The sequence below is a fragment of the Bos indicus x Bos taurus genome, chromosome 19 (assembly GCF_003369695.1).
Source record: "Bos indicus x Bos taurus breed Angus x Brahman F1 hybrid chromosome 19, Bos_hybrid_MaternalHap_v2.0, whole genome shotgun sequence".
Classification (NCBI taxonomy): domain Eukaryota; kingdom Metazoa; phylum Chordata; class Mammalia; order Artiodactyla; family Bovidae; genus Bos; species Bos indicus x Bos taurus.
In genome coordinates this window covers 23,661,621-23,682,671 of record NC_040094.1, presented here as the reverse complement: position 1 = coordinate 23,682,671, position 21,051 = coordinate 23,661,621, and the positions used below count along the sequence as shown (strand labels likewise).

General features: G+C 53.9%; 1 protein-coding gene across 3 annotated transcripts; it reads left to right on the top strand.

Annotated features, from left to right (window-relative positions):
• Positions 1-88: 88 nt before the first annotated feature.
• On the top strand, positions 89-19,223 carry INPP5K (inositol polyphosphate-5-phosphatase K). Of its 3 annotated transcripts, none has more exons than XM_027517361.1 (13): positions 308-481; positions 2,202-2,309; positions 2,640-2,741; positions 6,040-6,156; positions 6,499-6,674; positions 7,281-7,392; positions 8,040-8,149; positions 13,429-13,521; positions 15,687-15,870; positions 16,765-16,902; positions 17,138-17,221; positions 17,388-17,492; positions 17,914-19,223. In XM_027517361.1, the coding sequence occupies exons 3-13, from the start codon at positions 2,658-2,660 to the stop codon at positions 17,971-17,973; spliced, it is 1,263 nt and encodes a 420-aa protein (XP_027373162.1). In that variant the 5' UTR covers positions 308-481; positions 2,202-2,309; positions 2,640-2,657; the 3' UTR covers positions 17,974-19,223. The 3 variants fall into 3 exon arrangements, with proteins under 3 accessions (XP_027373161.1, XP_027373162.1, XP_027373160.1); XM_027517359.1 differs by having other exon boundaries at positions 309-481; positions 2,633-2,741; XM_027517360.1 differs by lacking the exon at positions 13,429-13,521 and having other exon boundaries at positions 89-481; positions 2,633-2,741.
• The last annotated feature ends 1,828 nt before the right edge of the window (positions 19,224-21,051 follow it).

Sequence of the window (21,051 nt, the reverse complement as noted above, 5' to 3'; positions counted from 1 at the left end):
AAAAAGGACGCGCTGGGGAGGGCGTGGCGTCGACTTCCGCCGGAGGACAGCCCCTCCCGGCCAGCCTCGCGCGGGGCAGCCTGGGAGCTTCGGGGGCGGAGTCTAGGCCGCCGCGCCCCGCGTGCCGGGCAGTGTTGCGTCGGGTTCTGCTGATACGGGGACACGCCTCTCTTACGTCCCCGGTCCCCTAGGCCCCTTTCCCTCCGCCTTTTCCCGTTTCCCGCTCCTTGGAGAGTCCTGCCTCTTCCTGCGGACCCGCCACCCAGAGTCCTCCGTGCGCGCCGGCCCCGCCTCTTACGGAAGCCTAGTCGGAGGGTCGGAATCCGGAAGAAAAACAATCGGGAGTGTGAGCGGACCAGCACCTGCTTCCCAGAGAGAGCCGATCGGGCCAGGACCGGCGAGGTTCAAGCCGGCCGGGCCACTGCGTGGGGACGATGGAGGCCATGAGCCCACGGACCGAGCCGAGATGCAGAACGCTCAGGTGAGGAAGGCGGCTGCCGGCTGCCCGGGGCGGGATCGCTACCTCCGACCCAATCAGTGCTGCGGGTCTGGGCCAGAACCGGACTGGGAGAGAAGGGGCCAGACCAATAGGTTGCTTCTAGTTCAGAGGCCTCTCACATTCTCCCAGGCCAGTATCTAAGAGGGCTATGTTGGGCTCAAACCCCGCGCCTCCTCCAAACTCAGGCCTCCAAGCTCTTTCCCACTTCGGCGCCCCTAGCAGGTGTCCCAGTTAGATTCTGGAGGAGGCAGCAGTGTTAGACTGTTTGAAGTTAAAGCTATAACAAAGCATTCTCTCCTTAGATCTAGAGTAGAAACCTTGTTCTTTAGATCAGCACATACATCATGGGATCTGCCTGATCCCGTTATGACCTCCTGAAGTCCACAATCAGATTTAGATAAGATCCTTTAGTGAAGTGATAAAAGCTTGGTCTCATGCTTGCTCATTAACAACGCTAATCACCAACTTAGTGCCAGTCACGATGCAAGGATTTGCTGCTAATCGTGGGACCTAACAGTGGGAACAAGAAATCCCTGCTCTGGAGGTCCTTAGGAAAACAAGGAGCCTTGGAGTAAAAGAGCTACCCTTTAATCCTCCGTTGGACAGCAGGGGGAGATCGTAAACAAACGAAGCGCAGAACCTCTGGCTGAGTGCCTGGGAAGGTGGTTTTCCTATTGTTTTGTTGATATTCAAAGGGAACGGCAGGAAGTTGCTTTAAACTGGCCAAGAATTTCTTCAGGTTGTGCTTTTTAGAATTTGAACGTCTAAGAATGGGGATCTGGTGGAGAAAAGACGTTTGGGAGAAATCCTGCCCTTTTCTTCTCGCCCCCATTTTAAATCTTCTGCTGTTACACATCCTCCTCCTAATGGTGTGCCTAGGACTTACCTGGGGCTTGCTGGCTCTTCTTGGTCTCTGTGGGGTTTTAGCCCCTGCCTGCTGTGTATGCGGCAGTCTGGGGGCTTCCCAGGAGCACTGCTATAACTGTTCAAATGAAGAGATTTTCAAGTCTCTCTTTCCCCTGAGCCTCTGAGGAAGCCAGTGTTATTGAGAGCTGCTGATTAGATCTGTTGTTTCCCTGGGGTTTATATGAAGCTGCGTTGGATGTTATCCAACTGATGGTTTTTCCCCAAATCGGGTAGACTCTTGAGAAAGATGTTGGGAAACCTGTTATTTAGAATCTTGTTAGCCTCTCTGAAATTCCCCTGTCTTGCTGTACTCAGGCCTCTCACAAGGTGAAAACTGAACCTCTAGGATCTTTCTGGTGGTCCTGGGACCCCATGGATTGAAGAGTGGGGGGTGGGAAGTTTCTGACCGAGCCACAGATGAAGGACTATTGGAATTAATAAAGTCCTCACTGTCCACCCCATTCACACCCCTTCCCTTGCCTGACTCCAAAACCTTCGGCACCGCTCGTTGGCAGCTCTGCTGGTGTCAGCAGCACAGGTGCCGCCAGCCGTGGGCAGCTGTATACCTGCACGGAGGAGCCGATCCAGGGTGGGCATTTCCTGCTTCAAGGGACAGAGGGCTTGAAGATGAAGGGCTTGTAGTTCAGTGCCCCAGTTCCTTCCAGTGGATGCAGAAAAACACACATTTCCCCATTCTGACTACAACAGATTATGGTCCAGCCCTTAGCAGGAGCAGCCCCCAGTCTATTACCTGGACGAGGTCTCATCCTCCTTCCTCCATGGCTTCCCTTCTCAGCATACATGTTGTGACATGGAACGTGGCCTCTGCAGCACCCCCTCCAGACCTCAGTGATCTGCTTCAGCTGAACAACCTGGACCTGGACCTGGACATATATGTCATTGGGTAGGTGTCCACAGGACCTGTCACGCATGCCTATATCTGAGATCAGGATCAGGTAAGCCTGACCAGTCCCAAGTTGTCCCCACAGGGAACCACTATAACCTGTTCGCCCTCGCCCTGGAGTGTGAAAGCCAAGAACTTTCAGCCTGCATCAGAGCCAGGCCACATCTGTTGTCCTGGGTCAGCAGTGGCAAGGGGCTGGCGAGCAGTAGCCACAGGGGAGGCAGAACCCAGCGCTGGACAGTCGGCTGAGGACAGTGCTGGGTGTTGGAGCAGAGGCAGGGCCCTACAGGCCAGGGGGCAGGCCTCTGATCTGGGATGGGCAGTTTGCAGGAACTGAACTGTGGGATCATGAGCCTCCTTTCCGACACTGCCTTTGAAGACCCATGGAGCAGTTACTTCATGGACGTGCTTTCCCCTCTGAGCTTCGTCAAGGTAACTTGCAAGTTCGTGGGCAATTGGGAAATGTGTCTCACCTCTTATTACTAATCCCTAGTCCTTTGTCTCCCAGTCCAGCTTTCATGCTGTTACCCTTTTATTTAAAGACCCAAACCCCAGTTGCACCTGGTTCCCTGGGGCTCCTGCCTGCCTTGTGTCTTTCTGAAGTAGCTGGGGCTGAGCTGGGACCCCAGGGGCTAGTTTAACACCTTGATATTTTTCAGGTTGGGAGAATTCCTTGGGGAGATGCAGCAGGGCTTAGTAACACCTGATTGCCTACCCCACCCCCAGCCTCCAGTCTCTACTCAAAGACCCAGCCTGAAATCTCAGAGTATAATAATAATTGCCACTGTCCATGGCTTGCTTATTGGTGGTGGTGTTTTATTGTTCACTCAGTCGTGTTTAACTCTTTGCAACCCTGTGTCCATTGAGTCGGTGATGCCATTAACCCATCTCATCCTGTCTTGCCCCCTTCTCTTCCCACTTTCAATCTTTCCCAGCATCAGGGTCTTTTCCAGTGAGTCAGCTCTTGGCATCAGGTGGCCAAAGTATTGATGCTTCAGCTTCAGCATCAGTCCTTTCAATAAATATTCAGAGTTGATTTCCTTTAGGATCAACTGGTTTGATCTCCTTGCTGTCCAAGGGACTCTCAAGAGTCTTCTCCAGAACCACAGTTTGAAAGCATCAGCATTATAAACAAACTCTTTATATACATTATTTAAAAATCTTAACTATTCTGAAATATAGGTGTTGTATGGATAAAACCAAGACTCAGAGATCATGACAGATTTGGATCCAGATCTTTCAAACTTCATAACCTGTGTCCTTAACTACTGTACTTCATTACTGTTCTGGTGATCTCGAAGGTTGACAGGTATCCTATGACTCTCCTGCTGGTATCAGAGGGTGTCCTCTGATCTTAAGAGACATGCACCTCAAATCCTCAGAGACTCAGAGGTTAGAAGAGACACATGTGGAGGAGAAGGGTTCTCAGTCTATAAGGCCAGTATTCTTTGGGAAATCTTTTTTTTTCTTTGAGAAATGTTTAGACCATAGGAGAATCTGCAGGAATGCTCTAGATTGCTGAATCTTACTTGTCTGCCCTGCACAGCTAAGAGATGAAACACAGTCCCACTAAAAATACCTCCAAGAAGCATTGCTTCTCAGAAATACCAGAATTCCTTTTTTCCTTTCCCTGGGTGATTGGATTGCTTCAGAATTCACTCCGTTACCCTAATCTGCCCAGAGGTGCTGAGGCAAGAGCTGTGAGTCCTCTGGAGGCGGGCAGAGCCAGGAGGTCACATCAGATGTGATCCTGCTGCTGAGGCTAAAAGATGCCAGTCCCCAAGCCCTTGGCTCCCTCCAGATTGAACTAGGGCCTCTTCCTGCAGACTTGGAGCTGGCCCCTCTCAGAGGGCAAAATCACTTGTCTCTTACCACCCACTCCCTTCCCAAGACTGGAGGCCTCTTTGTACCTCGGCTCACTGGCAAGGGATCGGTGGGATGGACTTGAGCCAAGGAAATTAGCTCATCCTGTGGCATGGACACAGCTCACTCTCTCCATGCGGCCTACCGAGGCTGGGAGACCAGCCTGAGGGCCTGGCAGGCACCCACAGCAAATACCCCTCCTTTGCACGGCCGAGAGTAGAGAGTAGAGGTGAAGGGCGAGCCCTGCCTGCAGCCTGTTCCTGGGGCCGGAAGTTGCTGGCCACAGGTTGAGAAGCCTGGGGCTGATCCCCTTTGCGGGCTCCTAGGCTCCCAGCCTCCCTCCTTCTAGTCCCTTCCTTAGCTCCTCCTCCTTCGTTTCCTCCAACTAAAACTTCCCCTAGGAGTCTCCTGCCTTTCCCCATAGCCCCACCCTTTCTCCCAATCTGAAGTTTTCCTGCCCCACCCCCACCTCCATCCTCCCTGCCCCACCCCCACTTCCCTCCTCTTTCAGAGTGGGCTCTAGTCTGTGGGGCGGGGCTCAGTGGCCCAGACCTGCTCTGTGGGATCAGATTAATCTTGAAACTCTTCCCAAATCTTTCTCAGTTCCCTGGGAGTCAGCCCCCACCACCCCCAGGAGCCAGCCCTTCCCCACTCCCATTGTCCTATTTGCTTTCGAAGGGGAGAGACCAAGATAGGGGTGGAAAGTGAAGTCGGGGACACATTTGTAGCAACCTGTGCCCAGCTCTGGGTGCTCACGCCTCCCTCCCTCCGTCTTGTGTTCAGGGTTCCCCCTCCCTTGACTCTTCCACCATCCCAAAGCTCCTGGCCTGTGGGATCAAGTTTCATAATTCCTGGAAGGCCCCAGTACATGCTCCCCACCCGGGGATTTCCTCCTTGGCCTCTGCACCTCATGCTCCGGAAATAGCTACTCGGGTGGTGGGTGTAGACAGCCTGAAGCTGTGAGAGGGTCACAGGCCCATTCCCACCCCACCTCCACGGCCGCTGAGCGAGGGGATTCTGGCAGTCCTGGGCCTTTGACATTGCTATTCAAAGTGGTCCTGCTGGTTCCTTAGTCTCCTTGAGCCTCAGTCCTTCTTCAGAACAGGGACCCTTCTTTCAAAAGTTGGCCAGAATTAGCTGTTTCCCCCAACCTGCGACTCGTCCTCTGTGCTCACTCTCATCCCCTCTGCGTGGCATTCACGGACACCAGCTGCTCATAGTCTGTATTATTTTTCAGTAGCGTTTTCTTAGTTGTTTTTCCCTGAGCTATAATGTATGGAGAAATGAAGTGTAGAGTCTGGTGGATTTTTATTCGTATATGTAGCCACGCTGCCACCCATCAAATCAAGATACAGAGTATTTCCCGCTCTCTCATGCTCATGTCCCTTCTCTGCATTTACTTTCAAGAATCCTTAAAGTAAAAATTAATATCAAGAACTACCAGTTAATCCAGCATCTTTAAGATAGATTCCTGCTTTATCGATGAGAAAATAGACTTGTCCGGCATCAAATACTAACAGCCTGAGCTGGTTTCTGAACGTAGATCTGGCCCTTAGCCATTTTCCCATAAAGCATCTCAGAAGTTCTTTGAGCCCCTCCATGCACGGTACCCGTGGGAGCTCAGGAGGGCACTAGGGAGAAGGGCACCATAAGTGGGCTGGAGCGGAAGAGTCAGTGCCCTCCTGTTGGTGGGATGTCTCCACCCGCTGCAGAGCCCCCAGATTGCCTCATTTGGCAGCTGAGACTCCATCGGCACTGAGATGCCGTAGACCCCTGGGGCAGGACATCCATGTGGCTCAGGGCTCTCAAGGGCTCCCGGCACAGGCCCTAGAGGGACATGAATGACTGTCACCCTTCTGTCCCGCAGGTCTCCAGTGTCCGCATGCAAGGGCTCCTCTTACTGATCTTTGCCAAGTACCAGCATTTGCCCTTTATCCAGGTCCTGTCTACTAAATCCACCCCCACCGGCCTCTTCGGGTACTGGGTAAGGACTGAGCTGTTTTCTGAGTCAGGAGCTGGGGGCCTTCTCTCACTGGATGGGGTAGGGCTGGGGGCTTTAGAGCTGGGCAACTGAAAAAGGGAATGAATGAATTGAAAAGAGGGGGTGAAATGAATCTTGGCACTCTGTCCAGGCCAGTGCCCCGCATAGCTGCCTTCCCTCCTCTGGGGGGCCTAGTGTCCCTGGGACGGCAGGTAGGTGAGCTGGGCTCTGCGGAGGTGAGTGTCTGCTGACCCTGGGAGATCCCGCAGGAACTGAGACCATCTGCCCTCAGGCCCCAGATGGGAAAACAGAGGTGTGTCCCCCCCCTTCCTGCCCACCTACCAGGGGAACAAAGGGGGTGTCAACATCTTTCTGAAGCTTTACGGCTACTATGTCAGCATCATCAACTGCCACCTGCCCCCCCACATGGCCAACAATGACCAGCGGCTGGAGCACTTTGACCGGATCTTGGAGATGCAGAATTTTGAGGCACAGGATACCCCCAACATCCTGGACCACGAGTGAGCGTGCTGCTGTGAACTGTGCCCGACCGTCTCCCCCAGGCCAGCCCCGCAAGCCTGCTTTGCCCGGTCACTGCTCCCCCACCAGAGGCAGTCTGCCCCCATCTCCCGCCCTCTCGCAGCCTCTTCCCTGATGCCTTGTCTCCTCTCCAGCTCTGCCTGCCTGGGGTCTGGGACCCCTTCCCTTTCCCTGGCCCCTCTGTCCTGCCTAGAAATTCTGGATGCTTCCAAACATCCCAGGTCAAGAACCTTGTGGCTCCTGAGGTCCCCAGGAAGGGCTGGTTCTCAGGTGTGCCCTCTGGGGCACCTGGTGCCGGGTACCCGGCTGGGGAATGGAGGGAGGGCTAGAGCCTGCTCCATGTTTGCCACTTGCCCCTCAGTGCTGGTCCTTTTGGCTCAAATGGCCGGTGGGGCCAGGAGAACAGGCCCGTTGGGGCCCGCCCTTGTCTTTACCTGATCCTCCCTCAGCCTCTGGCTTTTCACCCGCCCCCCGAGCCTTCTGCCCCCTGGCAGCCCTGCAGTGAGCGGTCAGAGCCCCTGTGGTCTCCTGCCTGCTCTGACCCCATCACAGACCTTCAGGCTGCCTGTCTTCCTTTCTTTCTGAAGCCTCATTCTCTGGTTTGGAGACATGAACTTTCGGATTGAGGACTTCGGGTTGCACTTTGTTCGAGAATCCATAAAAAATCAGCGCTACAGTGACCTGTGGGAGAAGGATCAGGTATCTGAGAGGGGGGATCTGAGCCCAAGAGAGGAGAGTTCTGAGCCCAAGGCCAGGGAGGTCAACAGGAGGTGTGGGGAGGTTCCCTAGCGCCCGTTCTCTTTTCCCAAGCCTTCAAAAGTCCCTGACCCCAGGCAGGGCAGAGTCTAATAGGCCTTGGCTGCTGGGAGTGGGGCATTCAGGCTTATCTGGCCAGCCTGGTCTCCACCTGGAGGCGCTCCAGCACCAGGTGTGTGTGAGGTCAGGGAGCGAGCAGGGCTTTGGCCTGCTGGCCCTGCACCAGCCCTCAATGTCCCTGTTGTCTTTCCCACTCCCAACCTGACTTGCCTCCTGGAGGATGAGATACCACCCATTGGGATACCCTGCCTACCCCAGCCTCCCCTCTGATACACTTCTGCTAGTGGCTCCTAGGGAAATAGAATTCAGAGCCTGGTCCCTGTGGTTCAAGGACTGGGAAGTGGCAGGCGGCTCTCTGCCCTGGGACTATGGGGTGGGCGTGAGGGGGTGATGTTTGCGTTTGCATTCAACTGCTGTCCTGGGGGTGGGGTACAGGGCTGGGGCAGTGAGGAGCAGTCTAACTGGGAGGGCACCGCCAGGTTTGAGTCTTGCCCCACTGCGATGGCAAGTGCCAATCCCTTTTCCTCCAGCTCAGCATCGCCAAGAGACACGACCCACTGCTGCGGGAATTCCAGGAAGGCTCCCTGCTCTTCCCACCCACCTACAAGTTTGATAAGAACTCCAACAACTATGACACCAGGTGAGGGGGCCCCGCCGGGAGAGGATGTGCCTGTCGCAGATCTGGGCCTGGGAAGTCAGACCGTGCTGGCCCTTGTGATCAAGGGAGCCACCTTCAGTTAGAAGTGTTGGGGGAGCAGGACTAGATCCAGCCATCACTCCTCAGGAGTGGTGCCTCTGCACCCCTGATGATATGCTGATTATGGGAGCTGTCCCAGGAGGGAGCAGGAAGGGGAGCTGGGGCCGGGGCAGGTAGAGCCAAAGGGGAGGGAAGACGGCTGATTGCTGACTGCAGGGCAAGGGAGATCGGGGAGGGACTATACTTCAGCATCCTTTAGACTCCTGCCCTGCTGCCCCCTCAGGGCTTTCTGGTCCTGCCCAGATGATGGTGGGGACAGAAAGCTTGGCTCAGCCAGTCACTGGTGTTAAGTAATCCTGCCCTGGCTGTGAGTGGGTTGGGTACTAGTTAAGGAATATGAGTGGGAGTTGTCAGTGGGGCAGTTAATGGGGAACAATGCAGAGATAGTGCACCTGGTTAGAAATCAGAAGCACAGTTTGTGCTTTATCGGCAGCATGACCTTGGTCATAGTATTTAAGCCTCAATTTTTCCGTCTATAAAATGGGGATGGTAACAGTGCCTGTTTCATGGGACTGAGGATTCATTGAGACCACCAAAGGACTTCCATGGTGGTCCAGTAGCTAAGACTCCCAGCTCCCAAAGCAGGGGGCCCTGTTTCGATCCCTGGTTAGATCCCACATGCTGCAACTAAGACCCAGGGAAGCCAAGTAAATAAATATTTAAAAAGAAATAAATAAGACCTGGCATGTTGGCCTAGTGCCTGGCACCCAGTAGGCACCATGATAACTGCTGTTGTTGTTTTTAGATTCTGATCTTCAGGTCGGAGTTTTACTGAAAGCCTTTCTAAAGAACTGAGAAAGGGATAGGTAACTACCAAAACCTTAGACTTAGGCAGTGGGGCAAAAGTAGCTCAAGCCCAAAGCCCCTGACCTGATTTAGGGCAGGGACCCTCATCTCTTTGAAGAAGAATAACCCCCTACACGTTATGGGGCTCTTTGTATTCCCCTAGCAGAATTGTCTTCTGAGGGAGATAGGAGGTGCCCCCAGGGCAGCCCAGGCCTCTCGGATTTAGGCGGTGAGTAGGTCTGTCCACAGCCAGGCCAGGATGAGAGGGGGCCCTGCTGGCCCAGGGCCGGAAGCCGTGTGGCTCTCTCGTCAAGTGAAGGGGAGAGCGTGAGCCATTTGAGGCGTGTGGAGCAAGACAGAGTGGGGTCACAGTCAGGGGCAGTGCACACAAGAGGAGGCCACAGACACTGGAACTGAGGGCCAGCCTGGGCCGCAGCACAAGCCAGAAAGTAGGGAAGAGGGCAGGCTTCCGCTGGCCCACGGGCCCAGGTCCGCAACTGTCCATCTCCCCTGCCATCCATTGGAAATGAGGATCGTCATGGAGATTGTCAGGCCTCTGTGGGACAAGCCGGGATCCTCTACCAGTTGACACTTGCCCACAGGAAGAGAATGGCTCACAGGCCGTGTAGCCAAGCATCACCCTGCTCACTCCCCTGGGTATGGGAGGGAAGCCCGCAGGAGACTGGAAGTCATGCAGGCGGTGTAGAGGGGCTCAGAGATGTTCACGGCCTTCCCCAGGTGGCTGTGCTCGTGACAGTGGAGCCGGGGCTAGACCTCTCCAGACTGTGTTGCCCACGATGCTTTCCTCTAGCCTGCAGTGCCTCCAAGTTCACAGACAGTCTTTTTTTTTTTTTTATGAATTGTATTTATTTTTAATGTGTATCTATTTTTTGGCTGTGCCATACAGTACATGTGGGATCTTGGTTTCCCAACCAGGGATCCAACCCACACCCCCTGCATTGGAAGCGTGGAGTCCTAACCATTGGACCACCAGGGAAGTCCCCACACAGCCAGTCTTGCCAGCTAGCAGCAGAAAGGAGCCCAGGGCTGGGATAGCAAAAAGCTTGCCAAGGAGAAGGCAGATGTTATTTCTACGTGATAGATAAAATCCACACGGTGACTGACATCGCTGAGTGCTGACCACGGGCCAGGCATTGGGCACAGCGCTTTGCCTGCATCACTTCACTTAATTCCTACTGTATCTTCATTAGGTAGACACTGTTGATACTGACTTCTTACAAATAAGGAAGATTTGTACAAATCGTACAAATAGACCTTCTGTATCTCAGAAGGTCTAAGTAAGGTAGTAACAGAATAAGTGATGAGCAAAAATTTGAACTGAGGTCTGTGTGAATCCAGACTCATGCTTCCCCTTGCCTGGAGCCCAGGAAATGAAGGAATGTCTGGACAGGAACAACGGCATTACAGGGGGACATCACAACTGAAATATCCCCAGCTGGGAGTGCCTGCAGTTGGCAGGAGCCCCGTGTAGGGAACAGAAACGTTGCTGTGTGATCAGCCTGTTATTCATCCTTGAAAACCAGGTTGAGGCATCATCTCTACTGGAAAATCTTCCTTGACCTTGCCAGTTTCGCTGGGAGTTCTCTCCTGGTGCTGTGCTGCCTGCAAGCCTTGCACGTCGTGCGTTCAGTGTGTCTGTTAAGACATGGCGTGCCTTTTTTGCTGTGCTATGAATGCCCGGAGCACAGAGGCTGGGTCTGATTTACGACCGTCCCTGGTTATATAGCACAGCGTGCCTGCCATGTGTTTGAACTGAGAGCCTGAGAGAACAAAAGGAAAAGATAAGATATTTAAGGAGCAGCCAGTCTAGTAGAGGGACCCACCCAGAGCCAGAGAGCCAAATAAACACTCTCAAGTCCAGGAGCTGGCCGATAGAAGGTTCCAGAACTCTGTGTGGAAGTGGTAAAAGACAGCGAAGTGAACGGTAAGGAGGCGGACAGCTGAAGCCATGAGGAGTCAATGAGAACTGTCAGCGAGGCAGCAGGTTTCACAGAAAGGACAGGCATTCTCAGCAGCAGCGCTGATGAGAGGCACTTTGAGTGGGGCTGCCCCACTGTACAGAGGGACTGAGCTGTATGCAGGGCATGGTTCGCAGCTTTACCCAGCCTCGGCAACGCACCCGAGCCAAGATGTAATGAGAAACGAGGTCGGCTCCATTACAGGGGAGGGTGAAGGGGCTGAGGGCAGCAAATCCTATTAAAGTCAGGGATTGTAGTAGGGTTTTGTTACAGTCCACAGGAACCTAGTCCACCTCCCCACTCGGCAGTGAGCAGAGGATGTTACGATCAATCTAGGCAAGACTCAAGTCCTGAGTTCAGTGGGACACTTAGAAACCACCTATAGGGAGCCAAGAGGAAAATGCTCTCAGACCCAAAAATGGAACACATCACTCCTTTGGGGCCAGTAAATTGGCTCAAGTTTTCTAGGCTCTTAAGCCTGGAGAATCTTGCAGAGCTACTGGGTCTTAATTTTTAGAAAGTAAAGACATATCACAGGCATGCCTGGGAGATACTGTGGAATTGGTTCCAGACCACCACAGTAAGGCAAATATCACAATAGAGTCACTCAGACTTTTTGGTTTCCTGGTGCACAGAAAAGTTAGGTTTATACTGTCTATTGAGTGTACAATAACATATCTAAAATAATGTACATACCTTAGTTTTAAAATACTTCATTAGTAAAAAATGCTAACCAGTCTCGGAGCCTTTGGCAAGTCCTCCCTTTCTGTGATAGTAGCATCAAAGGTCACCGATCACCTAACAGTTGTAACCGTAAGAGAGCTTGAACTATTATAAGAACTACCAAAATGTGACTCAGAGACACAAAGGGAACGAATGCTATTTGGTTCCAAGTAGTCTTGCTCAATGCAGGTTTGCCACAAACGTTCAATTTGTAAAAATCGCAATCTCAGCCAAGTATTAATAAGAAAGCACAGTAACCCGGGGTGTGCCTGTTGTCTCCAGAAACAGTTCTTGGGGGCTTCCCTGGTGGCTCAGTAGTAAAGAATCCACCTGCTAATGCAGGAGACATGGGTTTGAACCGTGATGCAGGAAGATCCCTCATGCTGCAGAGCAATTAAGCCCGTGTATCTCAGCTATTGAGCCTGTGCTCTAGAGCCCGAGAGCCACAACCACTGAGCCACAACTACCAAAGCCCTCGCCCCCTCGAGTCCACGCTTCACAACGAGAAAAGCCACCACAATGAGAAGCTCGAACCACTAGAGAGTACCCTGCTCTCCACAACTAGAGAAAAGGCCGAGCGGCAACCAAGAGTCAGCACAGCCGGGAATAAATAAATTAAAATTATTTAAACAAAAGTTCTTGTTCTCAGTCATGACCATTCAGCCAAAAAAAGCATTAGTGAGGCCCCACTCTGGTTATACGCTGGGGATCGGCCACGGAGGGACAGACTGGGAGGACACGGGTTCGGTGGAGGAGAGCTAACTCCTGGCCAGCACCGTGAGGGCACCCAGCTCCCCTGCACTCGCTGACCTCCCTCAGCGTCAGTGTCCTGGAGAAGAAGGGAGATGTGACCCGTGGCGCCCTCCCGGGGTTAGGAAGATTAGAACAGTCTGAGGTGCCTGCCACAGCCACGTGATGCATGGAGCGGCCGCGTGTTTAGCTGTTACAGGAATGGAGAACTGGGGGAATATATTTAGTTTGTACATATTTATTCTGCTTATTTGTTCCTTTGTCTTTTGTTTGTTAAACGAGCTCCTCAAGAAGTTTGGCAATCCCATTTATCAGATCCTCCCCAGTCTCCTGTCTTATAATAAGGGCTCAGTAAAGGTGATTGAGGGCTTCCCTGGTGGCCCAGTGGTAAAGAATCGCCTACAATGCAGGAGATGTGGATTTAACCGTTGCATTGGGAAGATCCCCTGGAGGAGGAAATGGCAACCCACTCCAGTATTCTTGCCAGGGAAATCCCTTGGACAGAAGGAGCCTGGCGGGCTACAGTCTGTGGGGATCGAAAAAGAATTGGACATGACTTAGCGACTGAACAGCAACAAAGGTCTTCAAAAGAATGGACAGTACAGGTGCCCAGTGATGAGTGTGGGCCAGGCCATGGAAAAGGAAGAAAGGGAGACAGGCGGAGGTCCTGCGGGCGAAGGAGAGTGGGGCTGTGGTCAGGACTTGGGGAGGATTCTGACGGGACTGCATGTATGGGCTGCTGACCATAATAGGGAAGTGGGGGCAGGAGGATGCTTTGAAAGGGAGAGTGGTGCATTCATGCAGTTCACTACCAAGTCTCAAGAATTGCTAGGCACTGAATGTCCAAGGTTGCATTAGAGATTTTGTGTCTGTAGTTTCTGGGATGGAATTACCACATTCCAACATCCCACGAACACTCTTCAGAAGCATGAAAGGTCAAAACACGCCAGGAGCACAGAGAGGAAGAGATGTGGCCACTTACCACTTCTGGAACGGTCCCTCGATAAGGTTTTTGAAGTAAGTACTGTTATCACCTCATCTTAGAGTTGAAGAAACTGAGGTTTGGAGTGATGATGTCACTTGCCAAGGGCTGAACTTTGTTTTTTTAAACTAGATCACTGATTTGTTTTAAAAGTATGCAACTCAGAAATAGGCAGATGGAAGAGATGTGTCAGACAAGGTGTGGGAAGGGGAACAGAGCTTCAATACCCTCTCCAAGCGCACCACTCCCCAAATTCACCAACCCAGAACTCTTCATTAACAGGACAGAACTTTTCACCAACTGGTCTCCGATTTTAGAGCCAAAGTTCACCTCCAGGGCACCACCATTCTGCCACTATTGCTAGAGAGCCATTTTGCTATTGAAGTGATGAAAGTGTGGCAGGAATGTTTGTTTAAAATAGTAAGTGAATAAAGCAGAAGACAAAAATAGCCTTTCAAGCTATAAGCATGTGAAGTCGTGTATGTTAAAACTGACTGGGCATTTTTGAGGAAGGAGAGTGAGCTTGGGTTTTTTTTTGTTTTTTTTTTTTTTAGTTATTTGTATTTCACAAGCAATTTTTTTTTCTTTTTCATGAGCACTTGTTGATGGGTTCGATTCCTAGATTGGGAAGATCCCCTGGAGAAGGGAATGGCAACCCACTCCAGTATTCTTGCCTGGAGGTAGTCCATGGACAGAGGAGCCTGATGGGCTACAGTCCATGCGGTCACAAAGAGCTGGACACAAGTGAGGAACTAACTGCTATACTGTTGAGTACTTGCTGCATACCAGGCTCTGTGCTAGTGCCAAGGGGACACAGGAGACACCAAGAGCCCCTTCCTTGCCTTCTGAGCTCACGCTGACTGATAGGCTGAGTGGGGAGCAGTAAACCACGATAGAGTGTAGCAGTAGACGTGCTCTGGAAGCAGAGAGGTCAGGGGTGGCTTTATGACAACGACCGCACTGAACTGGGCCTCCCCCTGCGACCAAGGGAGTGCCAGGCAGCAAAGCTGCAAGAACAGAGGCCCAGAGGCTTGAGAGGGTCACCAGGGCCAGGTGGGTCTGGGGCGGAGGTGGGTGATATGGTACAATAAGGGGCGTCAGAATCCTGGGCACCTTGAAAGTCACATTTGGAGACCTGAACTTTATCCTGGAGGCAGTGAAGACTCCTTAAAAGGTTTTTGCTGGATTTGTTTTAAAAAATATACATTTATTTATTTGACTGCACCAGATCTTAGTTGCAGCATGTGGAATCTAGTTCCCTGACCAGGGATGGAACCTCCCGGCATTGGGAGCACAGAGTCTTAGCCACTGCACCACCAGGGAAGTCCGTCCTTAAAAGTTTTAAAGCGGTGAATCATCTGACCAGGCCGTATGGTGTCTCTCATGCCCGCTGGGGAAGCTGGGAGTACAGAAAGGGAATGGCAGGTCCTCAGTTGACTCTTGAGAAGAAAGCCTCATAAGAGCCAGTGTCCGTGGGCAGCTTGCATTGTAGGAAGCACGGCGCTATCTGCTCTTTGTGTTTTATCTCATTTAACCATCTCAGTAGCCCTGAGATGTAACTACTGTTATCTCCATTCTACTGATGAAGAGCTGAGGCCCAAGAGGGGTTAGCCTGGCAACGACGGGCATGTGCCCTGTGGTCATGCTGGCTGGCCCAGAGTCCTGGCTTCACCACGCCATGGCTGGGCAATTTTGGGAAAGTCCCAACACCTCTAAGACCCATTTTCTCCACCTGTGAAGAGGGGATAAATGGTCCTGGTCGAAAGCACGTGGGGAGATTCCCTAGATACTTCCCTTGCCTTTCCCACGATCAATCTGTAGTTGCAGGGACGGAGAGGGAGCCAAGTTCCAGCTCAGCTCTAACCCTGCATTCCAAACCTCAGCCTCTTTGATCTGCAGCTGCTTTTGTTCAAGAAGTAAGAAAGGTTTTAGACAGAGTGTTTCTGAGTCACCATTTGATTCATAAAAACGTAGACGAGACCGAGGGTCCTTGGCTGAGTCTGACACAGACCCATGTACTGTTGTTGCTTCCACGGGGTACGCTCCTGCCCACTACCAGGCTGGGCTCCAGCTCTGTCCTGGGGCATCTCATGGTGGCTAACAGGCCCTGGCATTAGGGGCTCTAAGGGAGCTTGTGGGGGTCCCTTCCTGCTGGCCTGCTGAGCCTTCTCTCTCCTTCTTCCTCTCCCCCCACCCCCAGTGAGAAAAAGCGCAAGCCTGCCTGGACCGATCGCATCCTTTGGAGGCTGAAGCGGCAGTCCCAGACCGACTTCCAGACCCCCGAGCTCTCAGCCCCCTTTGCCCTGTTCCTGAGGAGCTACGTCAGCCACATGGTGTACACCATCAGTGACCATAAGCCCGTCACCTGCACCTTTGACTTGGAGGTAAATCTCCAGGCTGCCTGGCACTTGGCAGAGCCGCAGCTGTGCCAGGCCACATCCCAGACCCACCTGCCCTGGGTTCAGAGCTCAGCAGGCCCCCCGGGGAGGCCTGTAGGAGGACACGATTGCCTTTCCTCCCAGGTCAGGTGTCCCCCTGTTCTTTTTTTTTTTTTTCCCCCTGTTCTTAGGAGCCGTGGCTGGCTCTGTCTGTCAAAAACATGTTGGAACCCTTTGTCAGTAGGTTTCCCTTACCTCTTGGAACTGTCCCCGGGGACTCCTGAGTTCTATTATGCTTATTACCTACCATGTGAGGTAGGACTGCCTTTCATTTGTCCTAAACCTGTCTGGCTCGTGTTGCAGAGGGAGCCCCCTCCCCCTGTATCTTGCCGTCTAGTGACCGAGGTGGTGCGGTCCCCTTTGAGCCACCGGCTGCCCTCATCTTGTGTGTCTTTATATCCTTGTGTCCCTCCACATGCCTCCGGCTGTTCTCACCAGAGGCCCCCAAATTGAATTTGGGCCTTTGGGTCAGAAACTGTGGAATCCTGAGAGCTATTCCCTGGCTGCTTTCTTCGTCCTGTCAGCAGCTCCCGCGGTCTCCCCCACCCCCACACTCCTCCCCAGTACGTGGCTCTCTGCCAGGTTACCCTCCCACCCGGCCCCCGGCCCATCCTCCCTGGCAGGGCCAGCCATCCCCCACCAGCCTTTGGCCCTTCTTTCCGGCCAGCCAGCCAAGGTCTGATACCCTCCGGGCAGCCTAGCCAGAGCTAACCCCACCCGCTGGCTGCCCCCCTACCCCCGCGGTGACCCTGACCTGTTGGAAGGGCACAGTCAGGACTCTCGTCCCAGGGAAGGGGATGCTGCTGTGGGACTTCAACCCCCTCTGACCCCTGTGTGTAGCTGAAGCCATTGGTGTCTGCCCCGCTGATCACCCTGCTGCCCGAGGGTCCATGCACCATGGAGAACGACCTGCTGATCAGCTACTGCCTGGCTGCAGACTTCCTCAGCAGCCCCTGGGACTGGATTGGCCTGTACAAGGTGACGGGGCCCATCGGCCGCACCCCCGTGGTTTATCCATTCTGAGGGCTCATGGGAGCTGGGCATAGAGACCACCCGGAGTCCTTGCCTACCGAGGGGCTGGCCGTGAAGGGGAGGAGGCAAATAATGCTATGATGCCAGCCTCAGAAATGAGACCATCCTCTCCTTAGGATTTTACATGGGTCCCGTGTCCTCCCAAACCACTGACCGCCCGCCCGATCCCCCCCTCCTACAGGTGGGGCTGCGCCACATTAATGACTATGTCTCCTATGTCTGGGTCAAGGACAACCAGGTCTCCTTCAGTGACAGGCTGAACCAGGTACCTTCCCCCTTACCTGAGACAGGTGTTCCACCTCGCCAGCAGGGGGGCTTGCCTGAGCTCTCCTCTGCCCTCTGGAAGAGACAGAGAGGTGGATACCTAGTCACTGAGAGCTGGATGGGGCCTGAGGCCATAGAGCTGATCTGCATCTGTCTGTCCTTTCCAGGTGTACATTGACATCAGCGACATCCCTGAGACTGAGGATCAGTTTCTCCTTTTTTACTATAGCAACAACCTACATTCTGTGGTGGGGATAAGCAAACCCTTCAAGGTAACAGATACCGGCGGGTAACAGGAAGGGTGGGCTTCCCTGCTGACTCAGCAGCACAGAATCCGCCTGCAATGCAGGAGACCTGGGTTTGACCCCTGGGTCAGGAAGATCCCATGGAGTAGGACACGGCAACCCATACCAGTGTTCTTGCATGGGAAATCCCATGGACAGAGGAGCCCGGCGGGCTACAGTCCACGGGGTCACAAAAGAATTGGACACAGCTTAGTGACTAAAGAGCAACAACACAAAAGGAAGGCTAGTCCAGGAGACTTGAGCCCATCGCTGGCTCCCTGAGGCCATGGGCCAAGGAGCCCCGCAAACCCTGCCACCACTGCATCCACTGGGGGGTGGGAGAGACGGAAGGCATGGACCAAAAACCTGCCCTTGCCCCTTCCACTCACCACCTGCTTTATCCCTGCAGATCCAGCCTTTCTCCTTCCTGGAGGAGGACCCACTGGATGAAGCCCAGCCACAGATCTGAGCCGGGCTAGAATGAATCCGGGGCAGAGGCCGGAGCTGGCAGCCAGCTCTGCCCACCACTGCCAGGAGCTGGGGGCCCAGCCCAGCCCCCAGAGGAGGCAGCGGCATCCTCCACCTCTTAGGGGGAGCCCTGGCCACCCTCTTCTGCTCTCTTCAGTCTAGATCTCTGGAATGGGCCCCTTAAATACAGGTTTTTTTGTTGCTGAGGTGTACGTGAAACCAGCTAGTTTGTCAACAGTGAAGATCTAGAGGCAGTCCCCTGGATGCGGGAAGGACCTTCCCTCCCGCATCTCATTTCTGAATTTTGCCCACACGCTTCCAGCCCCGCCCGGGCAGGCCTGCCAGGCACATGCCCCATCTGGCACAGGCCTGCATTCTTGTCACGCCACCCTGGGCCTTAGGCTGGGCGGAGGAGATGCTCCCATTCGTACAGGCTGCAGAGACTGGTTGGCACACACAGCATGGGTCCCAGGAGTCTTGACATCTTGTTGCCTGTCCCCTTGAGGGGTGGGCAGAGGGTCTGAGATCCCTGCTTTCAGCAGAAGCCAGTGGCCAAGTAGGCAGGATAGAGGAGCCCTCCACCCAGGCTCTCCTGTAGTTGTTGCGGACAGGTTGAGGTATGTCCTGCCAACCGCACACACATACCCCCACCTCCACCCCCAGCTCAAGGAATCCAGCCCAGAAAGTTTCAGGGTCTGAGCAGAGGATTGCACCCACGTTGGCTTCTGCTCATAAGTCAGGCTTCATGCCCCCAACGTGCCCTCCTGAGAAGGGCTGGCAGTTGGTAGAGGAGCTTGGTCACAGACTTTCGCAGGGCGGTCCATGCCCAGTCCATCCCATCTGCCCCTATCCTCGCTTGCTGTCGCTGGCCAGAGATCTGCCCCCTCTGCCCTGGGACCTAGAAGTGGGGGCAGGCGGAGCCGGAATCAAGACATTCTGGAGAATTTGACCTGGGGGTCTTCAGAGAGCATTCTCCAGGCGCTGTGTGGGTGCAGCCTGGCCCCACGCCCACCATCTCCCTTGAGTCAACAGTGGCTGAAACGGTCACCTTCCAGGAGAAGACACCTCAGGGAGCCTGCTCTGTGACCATCAGGCCCATCCTAGGACCTGAGACGGAGGGACACCAGTTGCTCTGTATCCTGACTCCACCCTGGGAGCCATCTGGAACTGTCCCTCTGGCCTCTAGTGGGCCATGGCCGGCTGTGTTCTGTGGCTGTTGCATTGGGGGTTAATTAGAAACAGTGGCTTTTACACCTGTGTGTGACTTTTTTGTGATGGTGGTGGGAACGTGCCCACGTTCATGGGCTCCTGCTTGACTCCAGGATGAGGGCCCTGTTGTCCAGACTAGAGTGTCTGATGATGGTGACAGATGTTGCCTGTGTTGAAATGGGAGAATGAGGTTCCAGGATGGTGGCCCTCTGGGTCCTGGGTCCCAGGGGGCTGTGCCTCCTTTGCTGTTGGGCACTTCGCTTACTCCTTCTAAGTAGGTAGAGTGGGCTGCTTGGGGCTGAACTCAGAAAAGGTGTCCACTCTGCTCTCACCAGTTAATCCCTCCTCACCTGGCACTCCTTCGTACCTTAGTACTTTTCTTTTTAATAATTTTATCTGTGTATTTGTTTTTGGCTGTGCTGGCTCTTCGTTGCTGCTTGGGCTTTCTCTAGCTGCAGTGAGGGGCGACTCTTCTTCGTTGTGTGCGGGCTTCTTGCGGTGCCTTCCTCACGGTGGAGCACAGGCTGTGGCGCGTGCGGGCTTCAGTAGCTGCTGCACTCCGGGCTCAGTAGTAGTGGTGCACGAAAGCTCTCCGAAAATGTTACCTCTCCCCAGATCCCTCTACCCCGAGGTCCCCATGGTAACTTCTCTGCCCACAACACACACACACCCGAGGAGCCCAACCCTGGAAGTCCCCTACGTCTCCTCACATGCACAAGCATCATGGGTGCTGCCACCCTTCCTCTGTAGCTGGGGGAAGCGAGAGCTCAGAGAAATGGCGTGATCCCCTGAACTGTGGTGTCATGCAGAAACACAGGAATGGGGTCAAGAGCTGGGTTCGAATGAGAGTCCTGCTTTACCCTATTCTCCCCTACTCTACGAGTAGGGTACCCTCCTCTACCCTACTCTAGGAGTCCCAGTTTCTATAAAATAACAAATAGCATTCCAATTCACAAGATTACTGTGTGAGAACAATTGCAAAACATTCTACCCAGGTCTTCAAACTAATCGATGCAGCCCTGGGGCAGGACCCCAGGGCTCCTGACTCCAGGGATCCCCGTGTTTCTCCTTCTGTCTCTGGGTCATGCATGTCCTGTACGTGCCCACCTCTCCCCTTTGCCCTTCTGTCTTCACACACTCCTACCCCTGCCTCTTGTGGCCAGGAGGGCTGAGTCCAGCAGTGACTGAGAGGCGGGAAGGGGAAGGGGGGCTGCTCTCCCTCCCCTTGGCCCCAGTCAGGATATAGCCGCTCTGGGCCCAGCCCTGACCCGCCGAGTGGAAACAGGAAATATGTGAGACTTCGTGTGCGCTGGGTCTCTGCGCCTGGCTCCACGGCTGATAAGGGCCATTGTGTGGCCGCTGGGATGATCCTGCCCTGGATAGATGTGCTTCCCGGAGGAAGGAAGGAAGCTCTGCTGGCCTTTCCTGGGCGGGGGAAGCTGAGGGGAGGCAAGGAAGGGTGCCTGGGGGAAGGTGCCCGCCCGAGAGGGGCTGTCAAGGCCAGCGCAGGCCCACGGGACTCCACCCCTCCCCTGCCAGTATCTTCCTCTGGAAAGGTCGCTTTCGCCCATTCACTTCGCCCTTCCTATAAGGAACGGCCAGAGACCCGAGGGCTCAGTCCCAGGCCAGGAAAGTGTCAGCTGTGATTGAGCAACAATAAAGATAGAAAAACAGGAACATTTGGGGGTGGGGAGCACTGAGGGTGCTATGGAAAAGTAGGGAGCAAACAAGACTAAGGCTCCCCACGGCTGGCCAAGCAACCCAGGGACCAATGTCTCAAGCATTCGAGGCTCCAGAGGAGGGTAGGATAGGGGCCTCCTCAAGGTGCCCTTCTGACTCTCCAGCCAACTCCCTCTGCCCAACATGGCCA

What these genes read in the sequence shown, in the direction of transcription:
- INPP5K (XM_027517359.1), top strand. Translation starts at nt 435, where the DNA reads ATGGAGGCCATGAGCCCACGGACCGAGCCGAGATGCAGAACGCTCAG. An exon ending in CCCCTCTGAGCTTCGTCAAG is followed by an intron (nt 2,742 to 6,039) that starts GTAACTTGCAAG and finishes TCTGTCCCGCAG; the next exon opens with GTCTCCAGTGTCCGCATGCA. An exon ending in TCAGTGACAGGCTGAACCAG is followed by an intron (nt 17,222 to 17,387) that starts GTACCTTCCCCC and finishes TGTCCTTTCCAG; the next exon opens with GTGTACATTGACATCAGCGA.